This window comes from Phyllostomus discolor, chromosome 6 (genome assembly GCF_004126475.2).
Source record: "Phyllostomus discolor isolate MPI-MPIP mPhyDis1 chromosome 6, mPhyDis1.pri.v3, whole genome shotgun sequence".
Classification (NCBI taxonomy): Eukaryota; Metazoa; Chordata; class Mammalia; order Chiroptera; family Phyllostomidae; genus Phyllostomus; species Phyllostomus discolor.
In genome coordinates, this window is record NC_040908.2 from 65,579,946 (window position 1) to 65,605,986 (window position 26,041).

Below are 26,041 nucleotides of genomic sequence, written 5' to 3' on the forward strand. Positions count from 1 at the left end.
TAAAATCATGCCTCCCTGGAATTTCATCATTAAAAAGAAAGCAATTCAACTTCCATTTTCACATTAAATTGATCTAAGAATATGAAAAAGAAATCACAATGCAGAAAAATAAGAGATAAGTGATTTCCACAATATTTTAAATCACATGTTGCCATTTCAACAATCTTCACAGCATCTTCACCAGGAACAGATGTGTACCTCCACCTTTCACACGGAGGCCATTGTAGGGTTATTAGCTGTGTCTCAGAGAAAAGGGGGTCTCAAGGGGAGGAAGACACAAGGAATGGGGAATAGCCAGTCAGCAGAGGAGTCAGGACTAAACACAACATTTATCAACTGAGTTCCCCATCTTACATGGGTGCAGTCTGTGGTACCCCAAAATAACTACAACAGTAACATCAAACATCACTGACCACAGATGACCATAACAAATGGGATAATAATGAAAACATTTGAAATACTGCAAGATTTATCAAAACGTGACACAAAGACACACTGTTGGAAGAATCGTGCCATGCCAACAGACTCACTTGATGAAGGGTTGCCACAAAACTTAAATTCTGAAAAAACAGTGTCAGTGAATTGCAATCATACAAGGTATGCTTGTATACACAAATCAGCACACACACCACAGAAACGGGAGGCCCATAAAAGCACCTACAAGTCAATTAATATCAGCAAGAAATAATACTTACGTCATCAGATCCCGTCTCAGAAGGCCTTGCTTTTTTGGGTGCAATTACTGGGGAAAGTGACCCTTCAAAGTCAAACTGGAAAATAACCCCGAAAGAGAAGACAAAATCATATAAAGTTGTCACCATCGACTGATTAACTGAAAAGATTCAGAAATTAGTTCCACCAACCATGGAAACTGAATGATCAAAACTCATTCTTTTGCCTGGAAAAACATAGTACAAATAAATATCTTTCTTCTAGGATCATTGTAAAGATTAAGTGAAATCATGTATGTGAAGCACAGTGCCTGGGCTCATAGGCACTTCAATGGGAGTTCCCTTTCCTCCTCTACTTCTGTGATGATGCGTATCTTCACTCTTTCAGAAGAACAAGGACCACGAGCCATAACCAAATATGCCATGTTTCAAAGAATCAACTCAATATCAGCCACATGCCAGAATGAAGAAGATATTTTATTTAGAGTCTGTCCACATTGGACAGTCTAACAATTCTATGGCAGAGACAGGGAGTTCCTTTCCAAAATCTGTGCTCTCCTCTTTCTCTTGGCCCTACAGCCAGGCTACATATCCCTGCCACCCTCAGAGTTAGGTGTGGCCCTGAGATAGTGAGACTCAGATGAAAGTGGATGCTGCCATGTCCAGGCCCAGTTCCTGGACACAAGCAACCCATGAACTTGCACCTTGAACCTCACTAGATGGACTCAACCCTCAAGTTGGAGATGGCTCATGTTCCATCAGCCTGGGTCCCTAATAACTGTGTGGCCTGTTTACCTGATAAGTACTGTCGGATGAGCAATTTTATTGAGCAGTTTTATTGTGTGTGAGCCATTATGTCTCTTGAGAACTTCCTGGTATGGTAGTTAGCCTAACCTAACTAACACAGTTACATAAAAGCCACCTTCTGAGAGTTCACTCCTATTCAATTCCCTCTGGCATAACTTTTGTCGACTCTGCTACTTCTCACTGCCACCTCATCAATCATAACTCTAAAGACAGCAATGGCCACTTCTTATGCTCCATAGAACTTACATATATTTATATTTCAATTAATCTCATTCAGCTAAAAGTTGATGTCTCTATAAAAACTAAATGTAGGTAGAAGTAATTTTAAAAACTGAACATTTAAATATAAATCTGAATAAAATAATTTTTAAAGCCGATCAAGAGAAAAAGTTTTCTTTCTTGCAAAGCATTCAAATAAAACACAGCCCAACTCACACACAGTATTATCAAAAAACAAAACAAAACAAAAAAAGACTAAAATCAAAGCAACAGATGACATGATAATTATCTCACCTAAAAATTCAGCCAAATACAGGATGGGGCAAAAATAGGTTTACAGTTGTTCATAATTCATTAAATAGTAATATAAGAATAAATGTTCCCCACCCTGTACATTAGTGCACAAACACACATTTGGTGTCTAAGTCCCACAGAGAGAAATGTCCCTGCTATTGTTCCCAGAGTCATAAGACCTGAAATTATGGGAACGATCAGCAGAAACTGTCTGATATATACACCTCTTTGTGGCATATATAGATCTGCTTTACCTTTGTTATTTTAGTAATTCGCAGGTCAGCCAGCCCTGTTCTATGCTCCTGTGTATCCTCAACTTCAATCTGTCATAACTTGTATGTAAAATATTTATCTACCTGCCTCCCCATGACACAATCATGAGAGGAACCATCTGTCTTGCCCAATGTGTATCTGAAAGCCTGGCATCCGGCCTGGCCGACAGCAGGGGCTCTGTATCTAACAAAACATGAGCATCCCAAAGGACGCCAGAGGGAAACATCGTCTGGTCCAGTGCTCTCGTTTACTACATCGGTACATTAAGGAAAGTACAAAGAATTGCCAAAAATCACATAACTAGTCATTGGCAGAAAGTCTGCACTCCCTATTCTCCACCCATTCCTTAAATGGAAAACAAAAAAGCTAAAGCTGGACAATGCACATGAAAACATGATCTGACAATAAAGACTGTTCCATCCGGAGCTCTGACTATAAGGACAAAACACAACAAGAGCTGGACTATGGCCTCTTACAAAATGAATAACCTGGGCTCAAAACCAACCCCCTTGTTCCCTCCTTTAGGACTCTCACTCAATACACAAGTCAGAGAGCCATGTCCTCCTTTACTAAAGAAATCACAGTGGGTGCTCAGTCCTTCCACAACACAGAAACATGAGGGCCCACGGGTTCTCTGCTGGGGAACAGAGCACAACGACCTGTACTCGTCAACGAATTCTAAAGGACAGTGACACACAAAAGCTACAAAAAGCCAAACTGCACCTGATTTTTCCCAAGAAAATCACAGAGGGCAAGTCTCTCATATGCTACAACTCACACAAACTCTTAAAGCTACCTCATCCACATGGAAAGGGCATTTATTCAACAAATGTTCACCGAGCGTCTGAGCCAGCCAGGCCCTACGGGAGGTCCCAGAGATAGTGAAGAAAACTAGAAACCTGCCTAAATAGAACTGACATGCCAATAGGAGACAGAGACACAGAAACAAAAGTAAAGTATGTAGCATATTACATTTAATTAGTGCTAAGAGAAAAATAAAACAGGTAAAGGGGATAGAGTGTGGGGAGCTAAAAATTCTACACAGAATGGACGGGACAGTCTGCACCAAGGTGACGTGTGAAAACGACCTAAGCTTTTCTTATCTGGGGGAAGGCCTCTGGCCTCTACTCAGAGCAGGATGGGAGGCACAGAGGGGTCCAAGCAGAAGTGACCTAACCAGACTTGATCTGACAGGATTACTTTGGCTGCTGGGCTAAGAAGAGAGTGAAACACAGGCAAGGACATGTTATACAAGTCAAAAAATAAAAACTATGAATGACTAACGAGAATTGGGAAAAACCATTTTCATTTATTTACACAGAAGTAAGATAAAATTTTTCACTAAGCTGACAAAGATTCAACCATAGCACCAATCATCAATGTGGAAAAAGGGGTACTTTTAAATGATGCCTTGAGAATGTCAATTGGAAAATCCTTTCTGAATGTTATTTGACCTAGTAATCCCTCTTTTAAGGTTCAAGTCTTGGGAAAGGACGATATATACATATATATATGTGTGTGTGTGTGTATATATATATGTGTGTGTACATATATATATATATATATATATATATATATATAAATCTGTATATAAAAGAATGTTTGCAAATTACCCGTAAGAAAAAAAGCTGGATTCAACAATGTTCAAGGACTAGTTGTTGGTTACATATGGTAACACCATATGGTAACCTTTTATAAGGATAATAAAACTAGAGGTTTTATCTGAAGAATTTTTTAAATTATGGGAAGTTTTCATTGATATTGTCTTCTAAAATGAAATACCAAAAAAGTTTAGGCTGGTCATCTCTGTATAGTATTATTTTCCTCTTCTGAATTCTTCCATTTTGAAAATTTTCCTCAGTAAGCACATACCCTTCATAATGAAGAAAAATAAATGATATTTAAAATGGATTTGCCAGGCCCTGGCCAGAGGCAGAGTGGGTTGAAGCATCATCCTATGCACCAAAAGGTTGCAGGTTTGATTCCCAGTCAAGGCACATACCTAGGTTGCAGTACAGGAGGCAATTGATCAATGACTCTCTCCCACATCGATGTTTCTTTCTGTTTCTCTCTCTCCAAAATCACCAAAAATATATCCTCGACTGAGGATTAAAAAAAAAAGAGAGGGGGTATTTGCCAGTACAGATCTAAAATGATCTAAAATGTACAGACAGAAACAGCTGAGTTACCTGAATAAAAGAGTGATTTCTAGAGTCACCCAGGCAAGGCTGTGCTGAGAGTGACCGCCGGAGCCAAGAGAAAATCAAAATGAAGGCTCTCCCTTCCTGATTTTGTAAATAGCTGTGAAGGGCCTTCTAAGGACATTTCTGGAGCAGGAGATGAGGGACCCAGCTTTCTACAGATACTCAGGCTTAAGCAGTTTCAATCCCCCTCAAATCAAACATTCCTTCCCACAGACCAAGCAATCTGTGTGTGACGAGTCTGGGCTTCAGAAGGAAACACTGAGCCATGAGTCAGCAGACACAGTCTAGGCTGTTTTGAGCAAATCTCCATTCTGTGAGCTCTTTGTAACTCAGTTTCTTCATCAGTAAAACCAACACTATTACTATTAATCCTAGCATAAATTGCAGTCATTTTACAAAGATGAAATAATAAAAGCAAAACATGCTTTGTCACATTATAAAAGTGCAGTAATTATAATTACTAGTAAAATAGTATTAAATATGAAACAATATTCAATTTATAATAGATATTATACACTTTATATTATTCCATTTTGTTGAATAAAGTATGCTTATTAGAAAATTGATCTGCGCCCTGGCTGGCGTAGCTCAGTGGATGGAGCGCGGGCTGGGAACCAAAGTGTCCCAGGTTCGACTCCCAGCCAGGGTACATTCCTGGGTTGCAGGCCATAACCCCCAGCAACCGCACATTGATGTTTCTCTCTCTCTCTCTCTCCCTCCCTCCCTTCCCTCTCTAGAAATAAATAAATAAAATATTTAAAAAAAAAAAAAAAAAAAAAAAAAGAAAATTGATCTGCTATATACTCTGAAAGCTGTATTACTATTTATGCAAACATTACGTTGATACCAAAATAACTCAGGAAAAAACCAACCAGATGTACTTACATTTCTTGTCCATGCTAAGCGGTCTGTGTTATAACCCATCAAGTTCATGAGACAAGTCACAAATAAATTCCACTCTGAATGATAGCTCGGTCCACCTGGAGCACTGTGGACACTGTACCACTTGACAAGCACCTGAACAGCTATTTCTTTTGGCAGGATAAACTTAATTGCTTGCAAACATGTTTGTACTGTTAAAGGCAAAGATTAACTTTAGTATGCTTCCTATGCATGCATTTCTCTTCCCTTTTTATTATGAAAGTTTTTAAACTACTACTACTATATAAAGGCCAACTACTATAAAAACAGAATCATCATAAAAGAGCCAATAAGATGCCATATTACCTGGGCAATCACTGAAAACCTAGATCAACTACAGAAGTCCATAGGACTTGCAAGAGGTCTCAGGGCAGCTTTTCAGTCATTAATTTCAGGTCAGAAATAAGGTGACCAAACAGCCCATTTAACCTGAGACAGAAGTGATTGACATCCACTGCCCAGCAATTATTAACAGCTACCCGTTTCAGTCTCATGCATTCCTAGTTTGGACAATAAATTAAAGGTCATTCTGCCAACAGTTTCCACACACAGATAAATTCATATGAAATATTGCCTTAACATTTCAGTACAAGAGATATTTTCCACAAGTGAACATTCTTGTTACTGAAGCTTTAAAACACTGAATGAATTCAAACATCTATGACAGCATTCAGTGTCTAAAATGTTTTCCATACTGTCTTAAACAGACCCTTCAATCCCATGCTTCTCTTAGTGACTCAGTGTCATTAGTGTGCCAGTTACAGGGTTACACCATCACTCAGTGACACCTCCAGGTGGTGAGCACTGCTGCTGTGAAGAGCCTGGGTTTGTTCCCGTAGCGAATGGCCCCAAACAGCAAAGTGTTTGTGTTCTCCTACATTCTCTTTCAGGATCCTTCTTCCCTTCACCCTGTCACTGTCACCATCACCTGTATTTCCTTTTCTCATCAGTTTGCTATGTGTGTATATACATTGAAATCAAATGGAATAAATATTAAAAAACCAAATAACCAAACCTGTCATGGCTGAATCCACAATAAGTGTAAACCAGATACTGCCTTAGGGGCTGAGGAGCACTTTATAAAAAGGTACACAAACTTATGTGCATAAACTATGTGACTTCTATTTGGCTGTCAGGAAATAGGATTTCATTTTGGTTTTAATTATTTTATTTAATCTGCTATGAGTTTCTATATATTTTAAGTATTTCTTATTGATTATGCTATTAAAGTTTTCCCAATATTTTCTCCTTTATCCCCACTCTGCACTGCACCCCGCAACCCTCCAGCATCCCCTCCCTTAGCTAATGTCCATGGGTTGTACACATAAGTTGAGTTATGTTTTTTATATCATTCTTAACCTTTCCCTATTTTATGCCTACCAATTATGCTTCTTATTCCCTGTATCTTTCTCCCCCATTCTCTACCCTCCACCCCCCCACTAAAAACCCTCCATGTGATGTACATTTCTCTGGTTCTGTTCCTGTTCTAGTTGTTTGCTTAGTTTTTGTTTTCATTTTTTTTTAGGTTGAGTTGTCGACAGTTGTAAGTTTGTTGTCATTTTACTGTTCATAGTTTTGGATCTTCTATTTCTTAGATAAGTCCCTTTAACTTTTCTTACAATAATGGTTTGATGATGAACTCCTTTAACTTGACCTTATCTGGGAAGCACTTTATCTGACCTTCCAGTCTAAATGATAGCTTTGCGGGATAATCTTGGATGTAGGTCCTTGCCATTCATGACTTCAAATACTTTGTTCCAGCCCCTTTTTGCCTGTAAGGTTTCTTTTGAGAAATCAGCTGATAGTCTTAGGGAATTCCTTTATAGGTAACTCTCCTTTTCTCTTGCTGCTTTTAAGATCCTCTCTTTATCTTTAATCTTGGGTAACTTAATTACAATGTGCCTTGGTGTGTTCCTCTTGGGGTCCAATTTCTTTGGGACTCTCTGGGCTTCCTGGAAGTCTACTTCCTTTGCCAGATTAGGGAAGTTTTCCTTCATTACTTGTTCAAATAAGCTCTCAACTTCTTGCTCTTGTTTCTCTCCTTTTGGTAGCCCTATGATTCAGATGTTGGAGCATTTAAGTCCCAGAGTTTCCTAAGCCTCTCATTTTTTTGATTTCTTGTTTCTTCATTCTGTTCTCACTGGATGTTTATTTCTTACTATTGTTCCAAATCATTGATTTGAGTCTCAATTTCCTTCCCATCACTGTTGGTTCCCTGTATATTTTGCTTTATTTCACTTTGGGTAACCTTCATTTGTTCATTCCTTTTGTGACCAGGCTCAATCAGTTCTGTGAGCATCCTGATTACCAGTGTTTTGAACTCTCCATCAGATAGGCTGTCTATCTTCTCATCACTTAACTCTTTTTCTGGAGTTTTGATCTGTCCTTTCATTTAGGCCATATTTCTTTGTCTCGGTGCACCTGTTATATCGTAAGGGGGTGGGGCCTCAGGTGTTCACCCAGGTGAGGCAACCCTCTTTGCTACATTGTGGCACTGTTGGTCTGGGTGAATGTTTCTTTAACTCCTTGGCTGTTGGAGTTCCATGCAGTTTGATTTTCCAGCAATTCTGATTGTTTATTGTTTTTAGATTGGTTGGTATCCTTTTGGTGTGTGAGGAAGTGAAGAGTTTCTACCTATACTTCCATCTTGCCCAGAACTGCAAGTTTCTACATTTTTGCTTAGGCTTATACTTCTAGGTATGTGGCCTTGTAATTATTGGCTAAATACCTTTGAAAAAAAAAAAGGTTATATCTACAACCAACTCAGAATATCATTTATCATACCAATTTCCTACAATGAAAAAATCATTCTGGCCTACTTACCAAATTCCAGAAATCACACTATCTTGCTAGTGTTTTGCTTTGGCAGTTAGATTTTAAAACCAATAGATATCATGCATTTTCTTATGTCATATAGACATTCTTTTTTTAACTTATGTTTGTTGGTACATCCTTTCAATTCTATTTTTCTTTACTATTCTATGATCAGAAATAATCTCCACCTAGCATTTTCTAAACTGCATTACAATAATAATTCAAGGAGACTCCAGTTATATTAAAAATACTTCTGATTGTCTTTTTACTATAATATTTTTATACAATTAATGCAAATATATCCATGTCTCTATTGCTCTAACAGTTGAGAGATTTAGGATTAAAGCCATCAAGTATGCCAACAACTACTTTAATTGCTTGGGCTTCCCTGTTTCCCAGAGTTTCTTGCAGGAGGCATGTTCCTAGGCTGTCACATCCCTGCATGGCACCTTCCACATAAGGAAAGCCAGAGAAACAAAGCCAGCACAACCTGCAAGCCACACCTAGCCTCACAGTGCCCAGGGAAGGGGCAGCACATGTTCCTGGCTCTTTACAGCTTTTTCTATGAAGGAAAAAATGCCATCTCCTGGCTTCAAAAACAGCAAAAATTGGTTTTAAAACCCCAACTACCTACACAAGTCTGCAGTGACTCCAAATCTTACAAATCAAACTAAGAATACATGGAATTGGCTTTGCTCCTCCAACGTACCTAATTCAGACGTGGCAATTTCAGGAAGAGTGATCCTAACCATGGAGCCATTACTCAGTTCCTGGGAAAAGAATGGAAACAAACAAGAGCAAATCAACAGAATCTATGCTGCTAAGTTTCTGAATGTCTCAAAAATAGCTGATGTTTTGTAAGATTTTTTTGCCCGTCAAAGCAAAATTCAATAAAATAAATGAAAAAAAAAAACAGTATTTTTCAAACAGGAGTAAATACTTCCTAGTTTCAGAAACTGTAAATGTGCATATTTGTAAAACATTTACAAAAATTCTTGTTCCTAACAAAGTATATAATTTTCACATATACACTAAAGTCATCATCACCAAAAAAAGGGAAACTAACTTTTGAAGAAAAGACAAAAATCAACACAAAATTCAACTTACTGAACAGGCTATCTTCAATAAATTTTTAATAATATAAAAACTTATTAAAAGTTATGCAGTTTTACTCTAAAGTAAAATAGTGAGAAGAAATAACACATTACAAAAAATCTTAAATGTCATGAGAAATGTTTGTTTTCATTTTTCAGACAAAATGCTGCCTTCTGACAAATTTGAAATGACACCCATCTCTCTTAGATAGCCACCTATATAAATGTACTTACTAGAGTCACTCTGTTACGGACAGGGTCTCTTATAGAATGAATGTAAGTTCCAAGCTGTTGGAAAGTACAATCTTCATTATAGAGAGAATCATGAAGTTTTGAAGAATCCCTTAGTTCTGGAACTGGAGACAACAGAACCACCTATCAAAAGTAAACAATACAACACATATGAAGTATTTTTTGAGAAGTGAAGGAGAGAGAAACTTTATTCCTTTTATATATAGTCTAAAAACTGTACATAATGATTTACAATCATTCTACTGAAGGTGCAATGATGAAGGTTATGGCCAGACTGAGTATGCAAGTTAGGGAGGGCTACAGGAAGAGAAGGCAGCAACAGTCCTGGCAATCTCACAGGGCTGTAGACGAAATGTGAGAAAGGCAAGGCAGATATGACTAGAGGGTCCAAGACGCCAGAGAGAAGAAAGCAAAGAGAAAGCAAAGAACTGAGACAGCTACTTAGTGATGCTTCCCCTACAGGCAAATGTCTATTCTAAAAATTGAGGACATGTTTTTTTCCTCAACTATAGATGTGCAAACAAAAATTTTAAATGATCTTAATTACTAATTACATGCAGATAATGTATGTAATACATTATCTTCCTATTTTAATTACATGTAGATAATGTATGTAATACATTATCTTCCTATTTAAATCTAGTCCTGACCACCAACCCTTCTGGGTTCCTGTAATTCAATTTACAGGAAATTTCTAAGTGACTATCTTGTCAACAATAACAGCCAATCCAACATAAGATGTATTTGTTATATTCCAGTTTCTACCCCAGCAGCTACCCCAAATGAAGCTCCACTCATCTTAGATCCAAGTCTAGCTGCACAATCCCCCAGAGCAGTGGGGAAGCCATCAGCCAACGAGTTAGGCTAGGCTACGATCTGACAGCTACCATAAAGACACTAACCATTCCAAGTTTATTGAATGCCAAGAAAGCTGGGAACCATGTTATGTTAAAAAAGAAATTCTTTCAAATCACACACAAAAAAGGTATTTCTACAGCTCCCTTTCCAAGAGTTTTGCAAGCATCTAGCTTAAAAGGAAAGAGCTCAATACTGTGTGTGTTTAAAAAATAACACTTAGGGCCCAACATTACCCAGCACAAGTGCCACCACCAACCTTCACTTTGGACTGCCCCTAGACATCTGCACTCAGATGTCTCTCAAATACAAACTGCTTTCCCCAGAGTTCTTAACTTGATACACATGGGGATTGACCCAGGTTGCTCAGAAAACTGAGCCTCACTCCCCAGCACCTCACCCCAGCACAGCACAAACCCCACCAGCTAACAAACACTGTCATTTCCACCTCTTCAGGCTTCTCATGTCACTCCCCTCCTTTTGAAAGTACTGCCTTAACTCAGGCTCTCTCTTTGCATCTCTTCAATTAACACAGACACCATCTCTTGGAATCTAACTGGTCTTTTATCAATCCCAAGATAAACTTATCTAAAACACACAACCTAACATTCGTAACTCCACACTCAGACACCAGTAATGCTCTGTTGATTACAGTCAGAATAAAAACCACCTTTGCATCCCTCTTCTAAGAGCATATTAGTAAGAGTGAAAAAAAAAAATCCCAGCTCAACCATTGATTAGCTATAGGGCTCCAGACAAGGAAGCTTTGTACATCTATGTACCCATTTGTAAAACAGGGATCAGTATCTTCCCAATAAAGCTGTTCTAAGAAATTAAATAAATTAATATATACAAAACACTCAGAACAGTGCTTAACACACAGGAAACACTCAAAAACACATTATCATGATGATTCCACCCCTGCCTGCCTCACCCAACAGACTTCTTGTACTTTCATAAGCATTCATTCATTCTGCCCCCCAGACATGTTGTCTTAACTTATGTACTAGGAGATGAGGATGTGAACATGCGCACAAGGGTTCTGCACTCTCCTGCTCCCACGCCCATGCTCCTGTGAATCCTCTTTGTCCCAAATGCCCCTTCCCACCCACGTATCACAGTCCAACCTGTCAGACAGGCTTCTCCAAGATGTGTTTCTCCCACTTCAACCTCTCAGAATGTATCTTCCTATCGGTGAATTTCCCCTGGGACAATTTATGCATCATTGATATGTCTTAATAATCTATCTTATACATAATCTCTTCTGCAGACACTACATCTGTTCCACTCAAGTAAATGCTGAGATTCCTATATGGAAAAGAACACCTCATTCTCATCTCTGTAGCACCTTCCATAGTACTTTACACATCACACCAGAGGTCAGTGCATATTTACTAAACATCATTTGTGTTTCAAGACATTTATATTCTACAAGTATTAGCTCAATTTCCAATTATGTCATTATTAAAACAGAAAAAAAAGATCATCGTGGAATGAACATTTGACCAAACTTCTTTAAAACATTAATAATTTTTGACACCACCTAATTCCTTTCTCACCTCATCCAAGGATCCGAGTAGTTTACTCAGAGGCATAGGAGTGCTAACACTGTCGAGGGGAGTGCTGGGCCGAGGCATCGGGTTGGACATTGTCAGGGAAGGAGCTGGCAGTCCAGGAATGAACACCTTTCCCACCTTTAAGCAATAAAAAGATATGAAAAACAATTGGCTTTAAAGTATCATTCTTAAATAAAATGTTATGGCACGTAAGCATACATTTCTTTTGATATTTCAAATGTTATGCTCACCAAACACACTTAAAAAAAAGAATTAAAATTTCAGTAATGTACTAAATTCCTCCATCTGACTTCTGGTCAAGATGGTGGCATTAGGTAAACATGGCTCACCTACTTGCACATCAAAATTACAACTAAACTACCAAACAACCATTATTTAGAACCACAAAAGATCAAGCTGAATGGAAGTCTGACAACTATGGAATTAAAGAAGAAGCCACATTGAGACTGGTAGGAGGGGTGAACTCACAGAATACACTGGTCCCACCACCACGTGTGGGGGGTCAAAATCAGGAGGTATATCTCAGGATCCAGCAGTCCCATCTCTACAACAGGCCCCCAAGCCCAAGGTTCCAGTGCCACAAAGATGAGCCCCCATAACTTCTGGCTATAAAAACCAGTGAGGATTTGAGGCTGTGGAGCACAGAAACTGCTTGAGTCCCAGGCAGCTCCTCTTAAAGGTCCTGCACAGACTTATTCCAACTCACTCCCCCTGAGCTACAGCACAGGGCAGCAGCTTGAAAAGTACCAGAGGCATACGGGGAGGAACTGAAGTATCTGGCATCAGGGCAAGAGCTGGTGGGGGGAAGCTTTCTCACAGACAGAAGTGCTGGCAGAGGCCACTGTTCCTTTTCTGGGCCATGCCTCACAGTGCAAGCAGGCACCATATCTGAGATTCTATCAACCTGGCTTGCACTGTTTGCCCCACCCTGGTGATTCCTTGAGGCTTCACCCCACTCAATTTCAGGACCACCCAAGCTGTTTCCAGTGGCTTTGCATACGAATGGTTTGTCTTGGCTTGTGCTTGAGATTTTCCTAAATTCTCTCAAACAAGCAGCATCTGGCCTTAGCAAGCCCTGTACCTCTTTCTAAGTGGCCGCAGGCCTGACACTAGCAGCAACTGGCCTAGGTTCACAGCTTAGCCTCTATTGGGCACCTCCAAGCCCAACACAAGTAGGAGCCTTATCACTCTGTAGCTCATGCTAAGTGGCCAGGAACAGAACAAATGCAGTGGCTGACCTTGGCCTGCACCTCCCAGGAAGCCCTAGAACCTGGGCACCCAGTAGACAACTACAGACCATGTCAGAGCACCACTACCCACCACCTCCACAAGTGACTCACTCAAGGAGTACACTCGATGGGCACCAGAGCCCTGCTGAAGTCAGTTCTGCTCTGTGGAATGGGCCTCTGTACAGCTGATCCTCCACAGTGGACAAGGTCACAGCCAGTCCCTGCAGCTGACTGGCCTGAGTAAATCCCTCCCATTGACCTGCCAACAGCAATCAAGGCTCAACTACAAGAGGAGGCTGTACACATCCCACATGGTAGGCGCACCTGAAGTACCCAGCTTAGGTGATAAGGGAGGCTGTGCCACTGGATCCTATAGGACACCTACTACATTATGCCATTCTACCAAGACAGGGAGTCATAACAGCTCTACCTAATACTTAGAAACAAACACAGGGAGGCTGCCACAATGAGGGCACAAAGAAACAGGCCCCAAATTAAAAAGCAGAACAAAACTCCAGAAAAGAACTAAGCGAAATGGAAACAATAATCTACTAAATGCAGAGTTCAAAATACTGATTATAAACATATTCAATGAACTTAGGGGAAGAGAAGACGAACTCAGAGAGAACTTCAACAGCATAAAAAAGGACAAAGAAACCATAAAAAAGCAGCAGTCAGAAATGAAGGATACTCTAACTGAAGAACAATTTACAAGAAATCAATAGTAGACTGGATAAAGCTGAGAAGCAAATCAGCAATTTGGAATATAAGAAAGCAAAAAAACACCCAATCAGAACAGCAAAAAGAAAAAGGAATCCAGAAAAATGGATAGTGTGAGGAACCTCTGGGGCAACTTTAAGTGTATGAATAATCAGAACATGGAAGTGCCAGAAGGAGAAAAGAGCAAGTGAGAAATTGAAAACCTATTTGAAAAAATAGTAACAGAAAACTTTCCTAACTTAGTGAAGGAAATAAGATATGCATGTCTGGGAAGCACAGAGTCTCAAACAAGATGACCCAAAGAGACCCCCACCAAGACAAATCATAATTAAAATGCAAATGGTTAAAAGGCAAATAGAGAAACTTAAAAGCAGCAAGAAAAAAGCAGTTAGTTACCTACAAGGGAGCTCCCATAAGACTGTCAGCTGATTTCTCAAAAGAAACTTTGCATACTAGAAGCAAATAGCTATAAATATTCAAAATCATGAAAAGCAAGGACCTACAACCAGTATTACTCTACCCATCAAAGCTATCATTCAGAATCAAAGAACAGATAAAGAACTTCCCAGAAGAGAGAAAACTAAAGGAGTTCATCACCACCAAACCAGCATTACATGAAATGTTAAAGGGTCTTCTTTAAGAAAATCAAAAATATGAATGATGAAATAGCAATAAGTATCAATTATTGATAATCAATGCATCAATAATTGAATCTAAAAACAAAATAAACAAACAAACAGAACAGAAACAGAATCATAGATACAGTGAATGTTTTGATGGTTGCCAGATGGGAGGGGAATCTGAGGCATGGGTAAAAAAGGTGAAGGGATTAAGAAATACAAATTAGTAGTTGCAGAATAGTTATAGGGATGTAAAGTACAGTATATAAAATACAGTAGCCAAAAAATATACATGCATGACCCAGGGACATAGACAATGGTGTGGGGATTACCTAAGGGAGTAGAGGGATCCAGGTGGAGGGGGGCAAAAGGGGAAAAACTGGGACAACTGTAATAGCATAAAGAATAGAATATAATTTAAATTAAATAAAAAAACAAATTCCTCCACTTAACTACAAGTATCTTGGTATACTTTCTCTTGGGCTGACCCCTCTTCATTACTGAGATTTTGTTGATTTTTTTTTTGGCAGGAAAGGGGAAAATGTTAATATAGTCAAGATGTTATACAAAATTCCATATACAATGTATTTTTTATTACCTCACTGGTGATAAAGACAGCAGGGGTACTAAGCTATCAGAGACTCTAAGCAGCAAATTTGTTAACTAAATCTCCAGGAAGAGAGTCAGAATACCAGAACACCGATTATTTGTCTAGGGCTGAAAAAAATTAGGTTAAGTGATGCTTAAGAAACTGAATCCAACCTAATTCAAGCTGTGCTCTTTAGCTCACTCTCTGTCTTCCATCATAAACTCTCAAATACTTCTTCCTCAAAAAAAAATTTCCATCAAGTAAATTCCTCATTGACCTTAAAAGGATGAGTTGACAATCCATGCTAACCACCCCTTATTTTAGCTATCAATAAGGTTCTCAGAAAACACAACAAAAATTCACTTGCATACAAGCTGAAAACTCTTGACAAAACTAAAAGGAAATGATCAAAACTAAAAAGAAATTGTAACAATATACATATTTATGTCAATATACTTCCCCAAAACTTAATAAAATTACACCAGTTGCCCAATTAAAACCCATAGGATTAAAAAACAAAATGAGAATGAAAACTAATGCATACAGGGTAGGGCAAAAATACAGTTTTGAGTAACAAAACAGTTTATTCTTATATTATTGTTTATTAATTCTTGTACTATCTTCCATACAAACAACTGTAAACCTACTTTTTCCCCACCCTGTATACATACAATGCTTTCAAAAAGCTATGAGACCTCTATCTAATGAAAATGTGGTGTAAATATATTTCATACTATTCCTCCCACTAATTACTAAACTCTGCATGAAATTTAGAATGCAACAGAAATCTCAGAAAGGTGAGGAAAGAAAACCGACTGGCTTAGGGACCCGCATAGCAGGAATAACCTATGATGAAATCCCTAGGTTTCCACTTTTCTTAAACTCTGCACATAATCAGTCTTTGGGCTCTTAAGGAGCCTTCAGTCCAGAAATGCTACAGGCGCAGACCAAAAGGGGCCCCACGAAAACCTTACTCCTTCTAGCCAAGATGTTAGAAAAACAGTGAGTAAGCAGGATAGAAACATTTTCACCATACCTGCCCCATTCCAGGCAAGCATTATGAAAAAGCCATGGCACTCATTGGCCTCCTTCCTATTCAAGAGCTGTGGTCTGGAGACTACATTTCACCTGTGAGGATTAAGTTTCATCCTCCCTCAGCACAGAAGCTGTGGGCCAGGCCTACCTTACTGGCCTGCTCTGTAGTAACTTAGACTGCATCTCCTCTCCTCATTAGGCACTGCAGTTGCAGACTGTGGAGAGAGCCCTGCTTGCTGTGCCTCCCGGCAGCCCCTTCACCACCCCACACTGTGCAGACCCTGTGTGGCGGGCAAGAGCACTGGCTTTCATCCCTGTCCTGCAATAAGGCAATATACCTCTCCCCTTCCCTCCTGCACTGTACTCCACCCCACCCTGCAGCAATCAGGCAGTAACTCCTCTCTGTCCCTATTAGGGAGTGAGAGGAGAAATGGGGGTGCAGAAGAATAGAGAAAAGGATTTTCTAAGTATGTGTATGAAATCCTGGGCAGGCCTAAGTGACACATGGGTGAAACTGACCAACAAGGACACAGTAAAATCTCTGAGAACTGAACGCTGCTCTGCAACACCATTCATGTCTCAGATTGGCTTCTGGGTAGCACAAAAGTTGAGGCACAATCTCATTATGGGAGCAAACAAAAAAAAATAGGCCCAAGAAGTCTTTCTCTCCCTGAGCAAAGAATCAGGAAACAGACAGCCTAACAAAAAAGAAAGATTTTGGACAATAACCCACCTACTCCAAACACCATGGAGCAGCCTGGATCCCACCTCTCAGCAGTGTCAGCAAAGCCAAGTGGGATGTGTAGACTTCTGTTCTCATCAGGCTGTTAAATGAGGCACCAATTTGGGAGTGGGTGAAAGTGGGGGCTTGCAGGGGAGCAAGAACGAACAGTACCGTGGATTAGCAGGAATGTAAAAAGTATTCAGAACTCTCATACACTGGTGGAGGCCAGGAGTGGCGAGAGATGTAAACTGGTACAACCTACACTTTGGAAAACAATTTGGCACCACCTGGCTAAGGGGAATATGCATATGCTATAAAGAGTAGGGGACATATATAAGGATGTTTTTTAAACTGTAGTTTACTAGAAGAACAGCAGAAACAATGCAAACAATCTTAATGACTGGTGAACCAGTATAGGTTTTGGTATCACATTATATAGTAGGATACCATGTAACAATAAATGAGGAAAAAATAGCTACACATCAACACAGATAAATCTAAAAATGGCACAATGTTGAACAAAATAGCTCAGAGAAGAGTATATGGTATAGTTTCCTTTATATAAAAATTCAAAATAACGAAAATTAATTCACTCTTTACTGATACATACATAATTGTAAGACCAGAAGTAATAAAAAACAGGACTGATTTACTGCAAAACTCACAACAGTGTCCATCTAGGGGAGGCAGAGGATGACAAAACAATCAGGAGAGAACCCCTAGGGGACTATAACCATACAGGCAGCAGCCTACTTCTTAACCTGGGTCAAGCCTATACGAATGTTCATGCCATTATTCTTCAAACTGTGTATATGTATTTAAATTTGTAAAATTTATATCATTCATCTGTACATTTCATAACTGATAAAAGATCCAGTGTACATTATTACCTATCTAATATAATGAAACTTTACAAAAACTTTTAGACTTAACAAAGCTACCCATATATCAATTTCAAAACTACACTCTTTATGAAACTTCACCTTAACTTTTTTCTAAAAACAACCTGCCTATAAGCATTAAGGTTCCCTATCTGTGCCAGACTCTCAGTGCCAATCCATCTAAGGGCAACAAGTCATAAACTTCCAATTTAGGACCAACCTAAATCAGAGGCTTCATTGTCAACTCTTAGAAAAATCTGCTACCAAATCCTACAGACAGGAGGTAACAAATATTAAATATCAAACTAAAGTAACATTACTAAATTATACTGAGGCAATCCTACAAAAAAACAAAAGGCTACTTATTGCTTACCCGAACCACTCCTGTGTAAAGTACCAGGTTTCCACTGCTTTCCAGGACCAGCATAGTGTCTATCTTCTAAAAAGAGACACACACTTTATTTTCCAATCTATGCAAATTACAAAGTATAATGACTTTCAATTTCTTAAGCAAAGTGCCTGAGTTTACCTCCACTGGCGCGGCATCCTTTGCTTGTATGTTGGTGATGGCACCAAAGATGAGCTGGGTCTTATCATTACTCTCTTGAAATTTTACACAGCTAAATATTAAATTTAAAAAAACACACAAAGTAGTGACACATGTGACAACCTGTACTGATCTCAAGGGGAAACACTGAATGGAAAAAGCCCATCCCCAAAGGTTGTATACTGTATGAATCCATTTATATAACAACTTTAAATGACAAAATTGTAAAGATGGAGAATAGGTTAGTGGTTGTCATGGATTAGGGACAAGGGTGGGTAGGTGTGGTGTATGTCACTTTAAAGAAGCACAAGGGAGATCTTTGAGATAATAAAGTTCTGTACCCTGATTATGGTGCCTAAACAAATCTCTCCCTCCCTCCCTCTCTCTCTCTCACACACACACACACACACACACACACGTCCATGCAAAACTGATGAAAACTGAGTAAGGTCTGTGATTTATACTGATGTCAACTCCCTAGCTTTGCTCATCTCTGGGACAAAAAGAGTGCAGAGTACCAGGACTACTCTATTATTTTGCAATTCCCTGTGATTTATAATTAGTTCAAAGTAAAATGATAAGTAAATGGTCAAAAACATGAATACACATTTCATCTAAAAAGATAAATAAATGATTAATAAACACATAAGATGCTCAACACCATAAATCATTAGGGAAATGTAAATTAAAAACACTTCTTGCCCTGGCCAGGTGCCTCAGCTGTTTGGAGCATGATTCAGTACATAAAAAGGTTGCAGGTTTAAGCACATTCCCAAGCAGGGCACATACCTAGCCTGTGGGTTCAAACCCCATTAAGGGCACAACTTATTGATGTTCCTCTCTCAGGTTGATGTCTGTCATATCTCTCCCTCCTTCCTCTCTCTCAAAATCAATAAACACATCCTCAAGAATAAAATACTGGGTTGGCCAAAAAGTTCGTTTAGTTTTTGCTGTATGATGGCTCTAGTAGTGCTTAGTTGTGTTTGACTTCATTAGAAACAATTTGTTTATATTCTATTTGACAGAAGTCATACCAATGTGCATTAAAAAATGTACCGAAATTGGTGAGTTTTTGTATAGCCATTTTAATATTAAAGATGGAAGAAAATATGCAGTATTTTCAGTGTATTATGCTTTATTACTTCAAAAAAGGTAAAAACAGAACTGAAATGCAAAAGAAGATGTATGCAGTGTATGGAGAAGGTGCTGTGATGGATCGAATGTATAAAAAGTGGTTTGTGAAGTTTTTTGGTACTACTGACATTTTGACCAAATAATTCTTTGCTGTGGGGCTGTCTTATGCATTGGCAGATATTTAGCAGCACCCCGGCCTCTACCCACTAGAAGCCAATATTGGGAGATAGTCAACATCCTCAAAATATCCAAATCAATAAAGTTATTGGTGAAAATGAAAAATTTTCTGTAACATTTTATTTTATGGAAAAAAACTAAATGAACTTTTTGGCCAACCCAACAAAACAAAACAAACAAAACAAAACACATAAAATAAATAAAAAATAAAATAAAATAAAATAAAAACACTCTCATTCACTAGAATGGGTATAATCACAGAGACTGACAGCACCCAACCTTGTCAAGGAGAAAGAACTAAAACCCTCAAATGTGGCTGGTGGCAATGTAAAATGAATGGTGCAGCCTATTTAGAAACATTCTGGCAATTCCTCAAAAAGTTAAAAATGAATTTACCATTGACACAATAATCCCACTGCTAGGAAGCTACCCACGGAAAAATAAATCATGTATGTCTACACAAAGACTTTAACTCTAATGTTTACAGCACCGTGACTAACAAAGGCCAAAAATGAAAACAGGCCCAATGTCCACCAACTCATGAGAGAGAAACCATGCGTGGTGCACCTACACAACGATGCTGCACAGAAGAGAAATGAAACACTCAACACGTGTTATGACACAGTCGGTTCTCATAGACATTATGTAATCTAAGTGAGAGAAGCTAGCCACAAACAACTGCATTTTGTATGATTCTATAAAATGTCCAGGAAAGGTGAATCCACGAAGACCAAAGGCCTACAGAGCAGTTGCCGAGGTTAGGAGTGTGATGGAGACTGACCTGCAAATCAAGCACAAGGGGGCTTTTCAAGATGAGAGAAGCTTTTAAAACTGGGTTGTCGTAATGGCTGAAAAACTCTGTAAATTTACTAAAAGTCATTTAATTGTACACTTAAACATGTTAACTTTATGGTATGTAAATTACTTCAATAATGCTACTAAGTAAGGGAGGAAGGAGGGAGGACAGAGAGACAAAGAGGCCCTACAGTCACTCCCACAGAATCGACAGGAATATGCACGTACCGTAACTGGAGCTGGGACTCCACCAAAAAGCACAAGAACTTCTGCCCACACAAGTCAGATGTAATGAACACTTTTGAGGCCTGTGAATTTTTCTCTCTGCAATAGATTCATTAATGAAGTAACTGTCAGCACTGGTTCAAAAACATACCATGGTAACTATTAAAAATCTTTGAAAATACTCTGCAAGAAACTTAACAACTACATGGGACAACCAATAACCTTGAAGACCCAAAAACACTTCTAGGCTTTGAATTTCATGAGCAGAGATTTCTTTCAGCTCTTTGATTCTTAGTTCACTCCACGGCTTTTTGGGGGGAATATCACAGTAAGTTTAATCAACATCAATGAAGTTTTTACTTCCATATCACGCAAGTCACCTACTACTAAAGTAAATGCAGACCTGAATCCCTACCCCTTCCGTGGCTGAAGGGGTCAGACGTTTTACAACATGCCCCCTCCTATCTCTTTTCTCCCTCTCTCTCTCATCAGGTTCCATTTCCTCACTGTTTTTCAATCCATATATCTTATTCCCAAAGATTTCTTTCTAGAGTAGTGAAGACCAAAACGATGTACAACCGGATCTGCAATACAGTCAACTTACCAGTAAGGCCCTTAAAGGTAGGAATTTTTTTATTGAATACGAGGAACAAAAACAGAAAAGCCACTTCAACACTGTATTCCCATCTCAACTTTCCTTCAACGACCTATCCTCTGCCCCAGCCTCTGCATCCTAACTCCTTAAGACAGACTCACAGGCATCTGCCTTCTAGCTTAACACCCTGTGTTGATAAACATGACCTTCTTTCTCCCCAGGCTAATCTCTCCAAGTCGATCCTTGCCGGTTCCTTGTCCATAGTCATTTCCTCTTTCCCGTATTTTGGACACTTTCCGTACTTTGGGTATGCTCCTTTAAACCTAAACTCTCTCATCCTGCCGGGTGTGGCTCAGTTGGTCAGTGTCATACCACAAGTGAAAAGTCATCATTTGATTCCTGGTCAGGGCATGTGCCTGGGTTGTGGGTTTGGTAGCTGGCTGGCACACATATGACAGGCAACAGATGGATGTCTCCATCCCTCTCTTCCTCCCTCCCTTCCTTTCTCTCTAAAAATAAATACAAGTTTTTTTAAAAAACCTACTCTCTCATGTTAAGATAAAAGTCTTAAAACATAAAGATGGACTGAATATTAATCAGCTGGGTGTAACAACGGTTTTGTGGTTGGTTAAGGAACTACCCTTACTTTTTGGAGACACACAGTGAGGTATTTAGTCATGAATGGGAATTTTCTTTAAATAGGTCAGCATAAACAAAACTCTTCCCTGATCCACAGCCTCGATCTGGCAAGCTGTGTATCCTCACCCCCTTTCAAAAGCAAACTCTGTAAGACAGACTCGAGGTCTACATTCACTTCCTCACCCCATTTACTCCCTGTACCCCACTCCATTCCACCACTCTGCTCACCAAGAGTTCTGGCCAAGGTCACCGGTGAACTCACTGCCCTCCATGCATCTCTTCTCTGAGCTCACCTCTGATGCCACACCTGGCAACACTGGCACTTTCTTTGTGAAAGGCTCTTTTCTCGAGTTCCATGACATTTCTCTCCTGCTGCTTCTCCTATCTGACCTCTCTTGCTTTGTTACTTTGTCTCTTCTCTCTTTTCACCCCCAGAATTTTAAGTTTCCAAGACTTCACCTAGCCCTCTTCTGATTCTACAATACCAGGTTTTAACTGTATGGAGGTCACAGACCCACTTTGAGACTCTAAGGAGTGTGAAAACTCTCTCTTTAGGAAAAAGTCTACACACTACACATATACACAATTACAATGCACAGTTCCAGAGGGTTACCAGGCCCCCTGTAACCGCAAGCTCATCCACAGGCCATCCTGGAACCTGACCCCTACATGCTCCTTAAATTCCGACCACCTCTCTTTGCCTTGATCACCATTTAAGCCCATAACTCCCATGTTTTTTTGCTCTGCTCTTTTTTCCCTGAGTTTAGACCCACATACAAAGCACCTTCTTACAGCTCTCATCAAAGGGAACAGCCCTAAAGACAATCTCTCTCTCTACCCTGGTGAGCACATCTGCAGCTGAGCACACCACAGACCCATCCTTCTTAACTTAGGTTCTGATGCCCTCTCCCCACTGTGCATTCTCCACCCTCCCAAAGCCCTATCAGCAGAACAGGCCATGTCTTCTGAGTCACCATCCTAACGTGTTTCTTTGAGGACAGAGAAGTGACTAATTTGCCTGCTAACCCACAGCCACTAGCCCCCACAACCAACACTGGCATTGGCTGAATTCATGAACGGATAATTAAAGAGGACATAAAAAAAAAAAAAAAGAAAAGAAAAAGATCACACAGAACAGAGATCTAAACTGTGTTTCCAAAAAAAAAAAAACCCCAAACCAGCCAATAGTCAAAAACTTTAAAACACTTTTTAAAATGATACAAAATCCCACGTTTCCTAATCTACATAAATAAGTTATTTCTCCCTTTACCATCAAACACTTCAAATCTGAGTGGTTATTTTATTACTAAGTTAAAAAAATAAATAACAAATGACAAAAAATATGTTTATGATCACTTTAATACATTAATGTCCTCTACTAAAACAGAACTGGCCTTAACACATTGTCTATGTTATAAGCATTAATAACTAAATATACTAAAAGGAAGTTTAAATAAAATACCAAATATCTCCTAAGACTTTTAGCCAACATTTTCTTTGAATATAGAAATATATATTCCAAACCTTATATTAGTAATCGCTTCTGTCCATAAATGGTCAATACAAAGTTCTGGAACAATGGGCTCTGTTTCTGGTGCAAGTAAAGAGCTATTCGAATTACTTTCTGGAGAATGAGAAATACTGTGTCTCCTTGGAGACTGATTGTGGCCCGACAGGCTGAACCTCTGCACCCCCGTAAAAGAGTGCACTCCTAAGGCAGGGGAATGAGCACGACTGCAAAATAAACAGAGAGAGGGCATCACAACAATGATGCAGGATGATACCCCACACTTTCCAGTACCACCTTCCAGACTTCTGGGTACAGAGAGCACCTATGACACAATCCCAGTCAGAAAAACAATTTCTTATAAGAGGATAAGTACTTCATGTTCATGTGTTTTACTATATTCTAAAGATTTCCAATTCTTCTTAGAATACCTCTTTTTAAAAGTGAAAATTAGTTCTTTTGCTGCTTCAAAAAATGAACTGCTTATATCATTCAACAGGTCTAAACTAGCCCTGGCCAGGTGGCTCTGTTAGTTGGAGCATCGGCCTGTACACCAAAAGGCTTCAGGTTTGACCCCCAGTGGGGGAGCATACAGCAAGCAATGGATCGATGTTTCTCTCTCATGGTGATGTTTCTTTCTCTGTTTCTCTCTCTCTTGCTCTCTCTCTCCACACCCTGCTTCCTTTCTCTCTAGAATCAGTGAACATGTCCTCAGATGAAGATTTTTTAAAACGCCTAAACTATGTTCTTGTATACTCACATATGCATACCAACAAAACTGTAAATATAATTTCTTATATCAATATATAAGATGATAGCTAGAAAGACAGCCAAGAAGAAAAAATTAATGCAAATGAAGTATTGAAGTATTTTTACAACCAACATTCATCAAACTACAGCCACTTAGCAGTTCAAATGAGATAACCAATTTTATGACAACCACAGGCAGCCTCCAAATGTGACTTGCTGAAAAAGGGTAACACAGTAGACCTGTGAGCCTTACTAAGACAACTAGAATAATGGCTGTCTTCCCTCAAAAATAGCCAAGAGCTGGCAAAAGAAATTTTAAATCCCCCAAAACTAGAGAAAATTTTGAAAAGGGCATCTTTTTCTTGGGCTATCTTGGTAAAAGAGGAAACACTCCACACAAGAGTCCCACCTTAAAGCCGCCATGTTGGAGATAGAAGGAGAACGAGAGTGCAGACTGGGTGAGGAGGTGGAACGACTCTGACTGTGGATGGAGGAGTAATTCTGGAAAGGCGAGGCCATGGGGGAGTCTCCTTTAGAGAGGCTTCTCAGGTGTGCTGTGAGGGAGCTACTAGGGGCCACATTCTGTGGGGTTCCCCCTTGTTCAGAGAATTTTAAAACAGCGTTTTCTTCCTTAAATCAAAATAAGAAGGGGGAAAAAGATAACTATTAGATGAAAAAGGTAATTTCCTTGTGAGAATTCAGTGTAGATTCGAGTTATTAAAGACAAATCTTTCTTTATTTTTCCTAAGCTCAATCTAGTTCACAAAACATGTCAAGGTTTTCAGTATTAACGACACTTTATCCTTACCTCTGCTTTGACTCTCCGAAGAACCCACACAGAATGCAGATTCTGAACAGTGTCATAGGTCATTACAATGGAGGGATCAGTGTTGAGAAAAACTATCTTTATCGCATGATCTACAACATATTGCACCCGTGATGAACCAAAAAGACCTTAATGATAAAATAGAAATGATCAGATTATGAACAATGAACTTCACAAAACTGTTCTTTATAAAAAGACTTAAAATTCCTAGAGATCAAGAGAAACCACACCAATTAAGACATAAAAATCCATTAATATATTAATTAATTAACCCAGTATTGTTAATACATTTACTTTGGACATCAAATTCCTCAAAATACATTGAAAATAAGAGTATTATCAGTTTCAATTTCACAAATTCACAACTAAAAGGTAAAGATTTGTGCTGATCCACCATTAATCAGCCACAGATAAAAGGTCCTTGAATCCTTCATAATCAGGTTATTTATCAATTTCAATCAACTCTTCTGCCAAGTTTGACTTCCTTACTGGTTCTCTTCTTTTGTATGACATCTGTCCTCTACAACAACCATTCAAACAGTACTGAACAGTACACCTATTTCTACTTTACTGATTATGCATTACAAAATAAGGCTTTCCTAGTGAGTTTTGTGAGTTTCTATCTCTATAGTACCATGAATTGGCTTCTCTGTCTCTATTTGACAACACCCTAAATGCTCCCCTCTCAGCTGAATTAGCAAATAAAAATATATAATTGTTTTATTTAAGTATTTTATAAAAAATAAAATTAGGCCCTGGCTGGCATAGCTCAGTGGATTGAGCACGGGCTGCGAACTGAAGTGTCACAGGTTCGATTCCCAGCCAGGGTACATTCCTGGGTTGCAGGCCATAACCCCCAGCAACCACACATTGATGTTTCTCTCCCTTTCTCTCTCTCTCCCTCCCTTCTCTCTCTAACAATAAATAAATAAAAACTTTTAAAAAATAGTTTTAAAAAAAGTAAATTAAATAAAATTAAATTAAAATTGCTCATACCACCATCATCTCAAAATAGCTACTACTAATACATCAGGCAGTATTCCTTTTAATTTTTTCTCCTATACATA

At 39.0% G+C, this 26,041-nt stretch overlaps 1 protein-coding gene across 3 annotated transcripts in view; it reads right to left on the reverse strand.

Moving 5' to 3' along the window:
• The window catches only part of ANAPC1 (anaphase promoting complex subunit 1), a 76,558-nt gene that overhangs the window by 39,176 nt on the left and 11,341 nt on the right, over positions 1–26,041 (reverse strand). For 2 of the 3 annotated variants that reach the window (XM_028514638.2, XM_028514639.2), the window contains exons 8-18: positions 24,957–25,102; positions 24,558–24,778; positions 23,416–23,625; positions 20,661–20,756; positions 18,309–18,399; positions 18,153–18,218; positions 11,964–12,098; positions 9,532–9,672; positions 8,913–8,973; positions 5,354–5,541; positions 696–770 (exon numbers count right to left, since the gene is read on the reverse strand). In XM_028514638.2, the coding sequence (XP_028370439.1) occupies positions 696–770; positions 5,354–5,541; positions 8,913–8,973; positions 9,532–9,672; positions 11,964–12,098; positions 18,153–18,218; positions 18,309–18,399; positions 20,661–20,756; positions 23,416–23,625; positions 24,558–24,778; positions 24,957–25,102 (1,430 nt within the window). The remainder of the gene's footprint in view (positions 1–695; positions 771–5,353; positions 5,542–8,912; positions 8,974–9,531; positions 9,673–11,963; positions 12,099–18,152; positions 18,219–18,308; positions 18,400–20,660; positions 20,757–23,415; positions 23,626–24,557; positions 24,779–24,956; positions 25,103–26,041) is intronic. The other variant, XM_036028285.1, reaches the window with a different exon arrangement.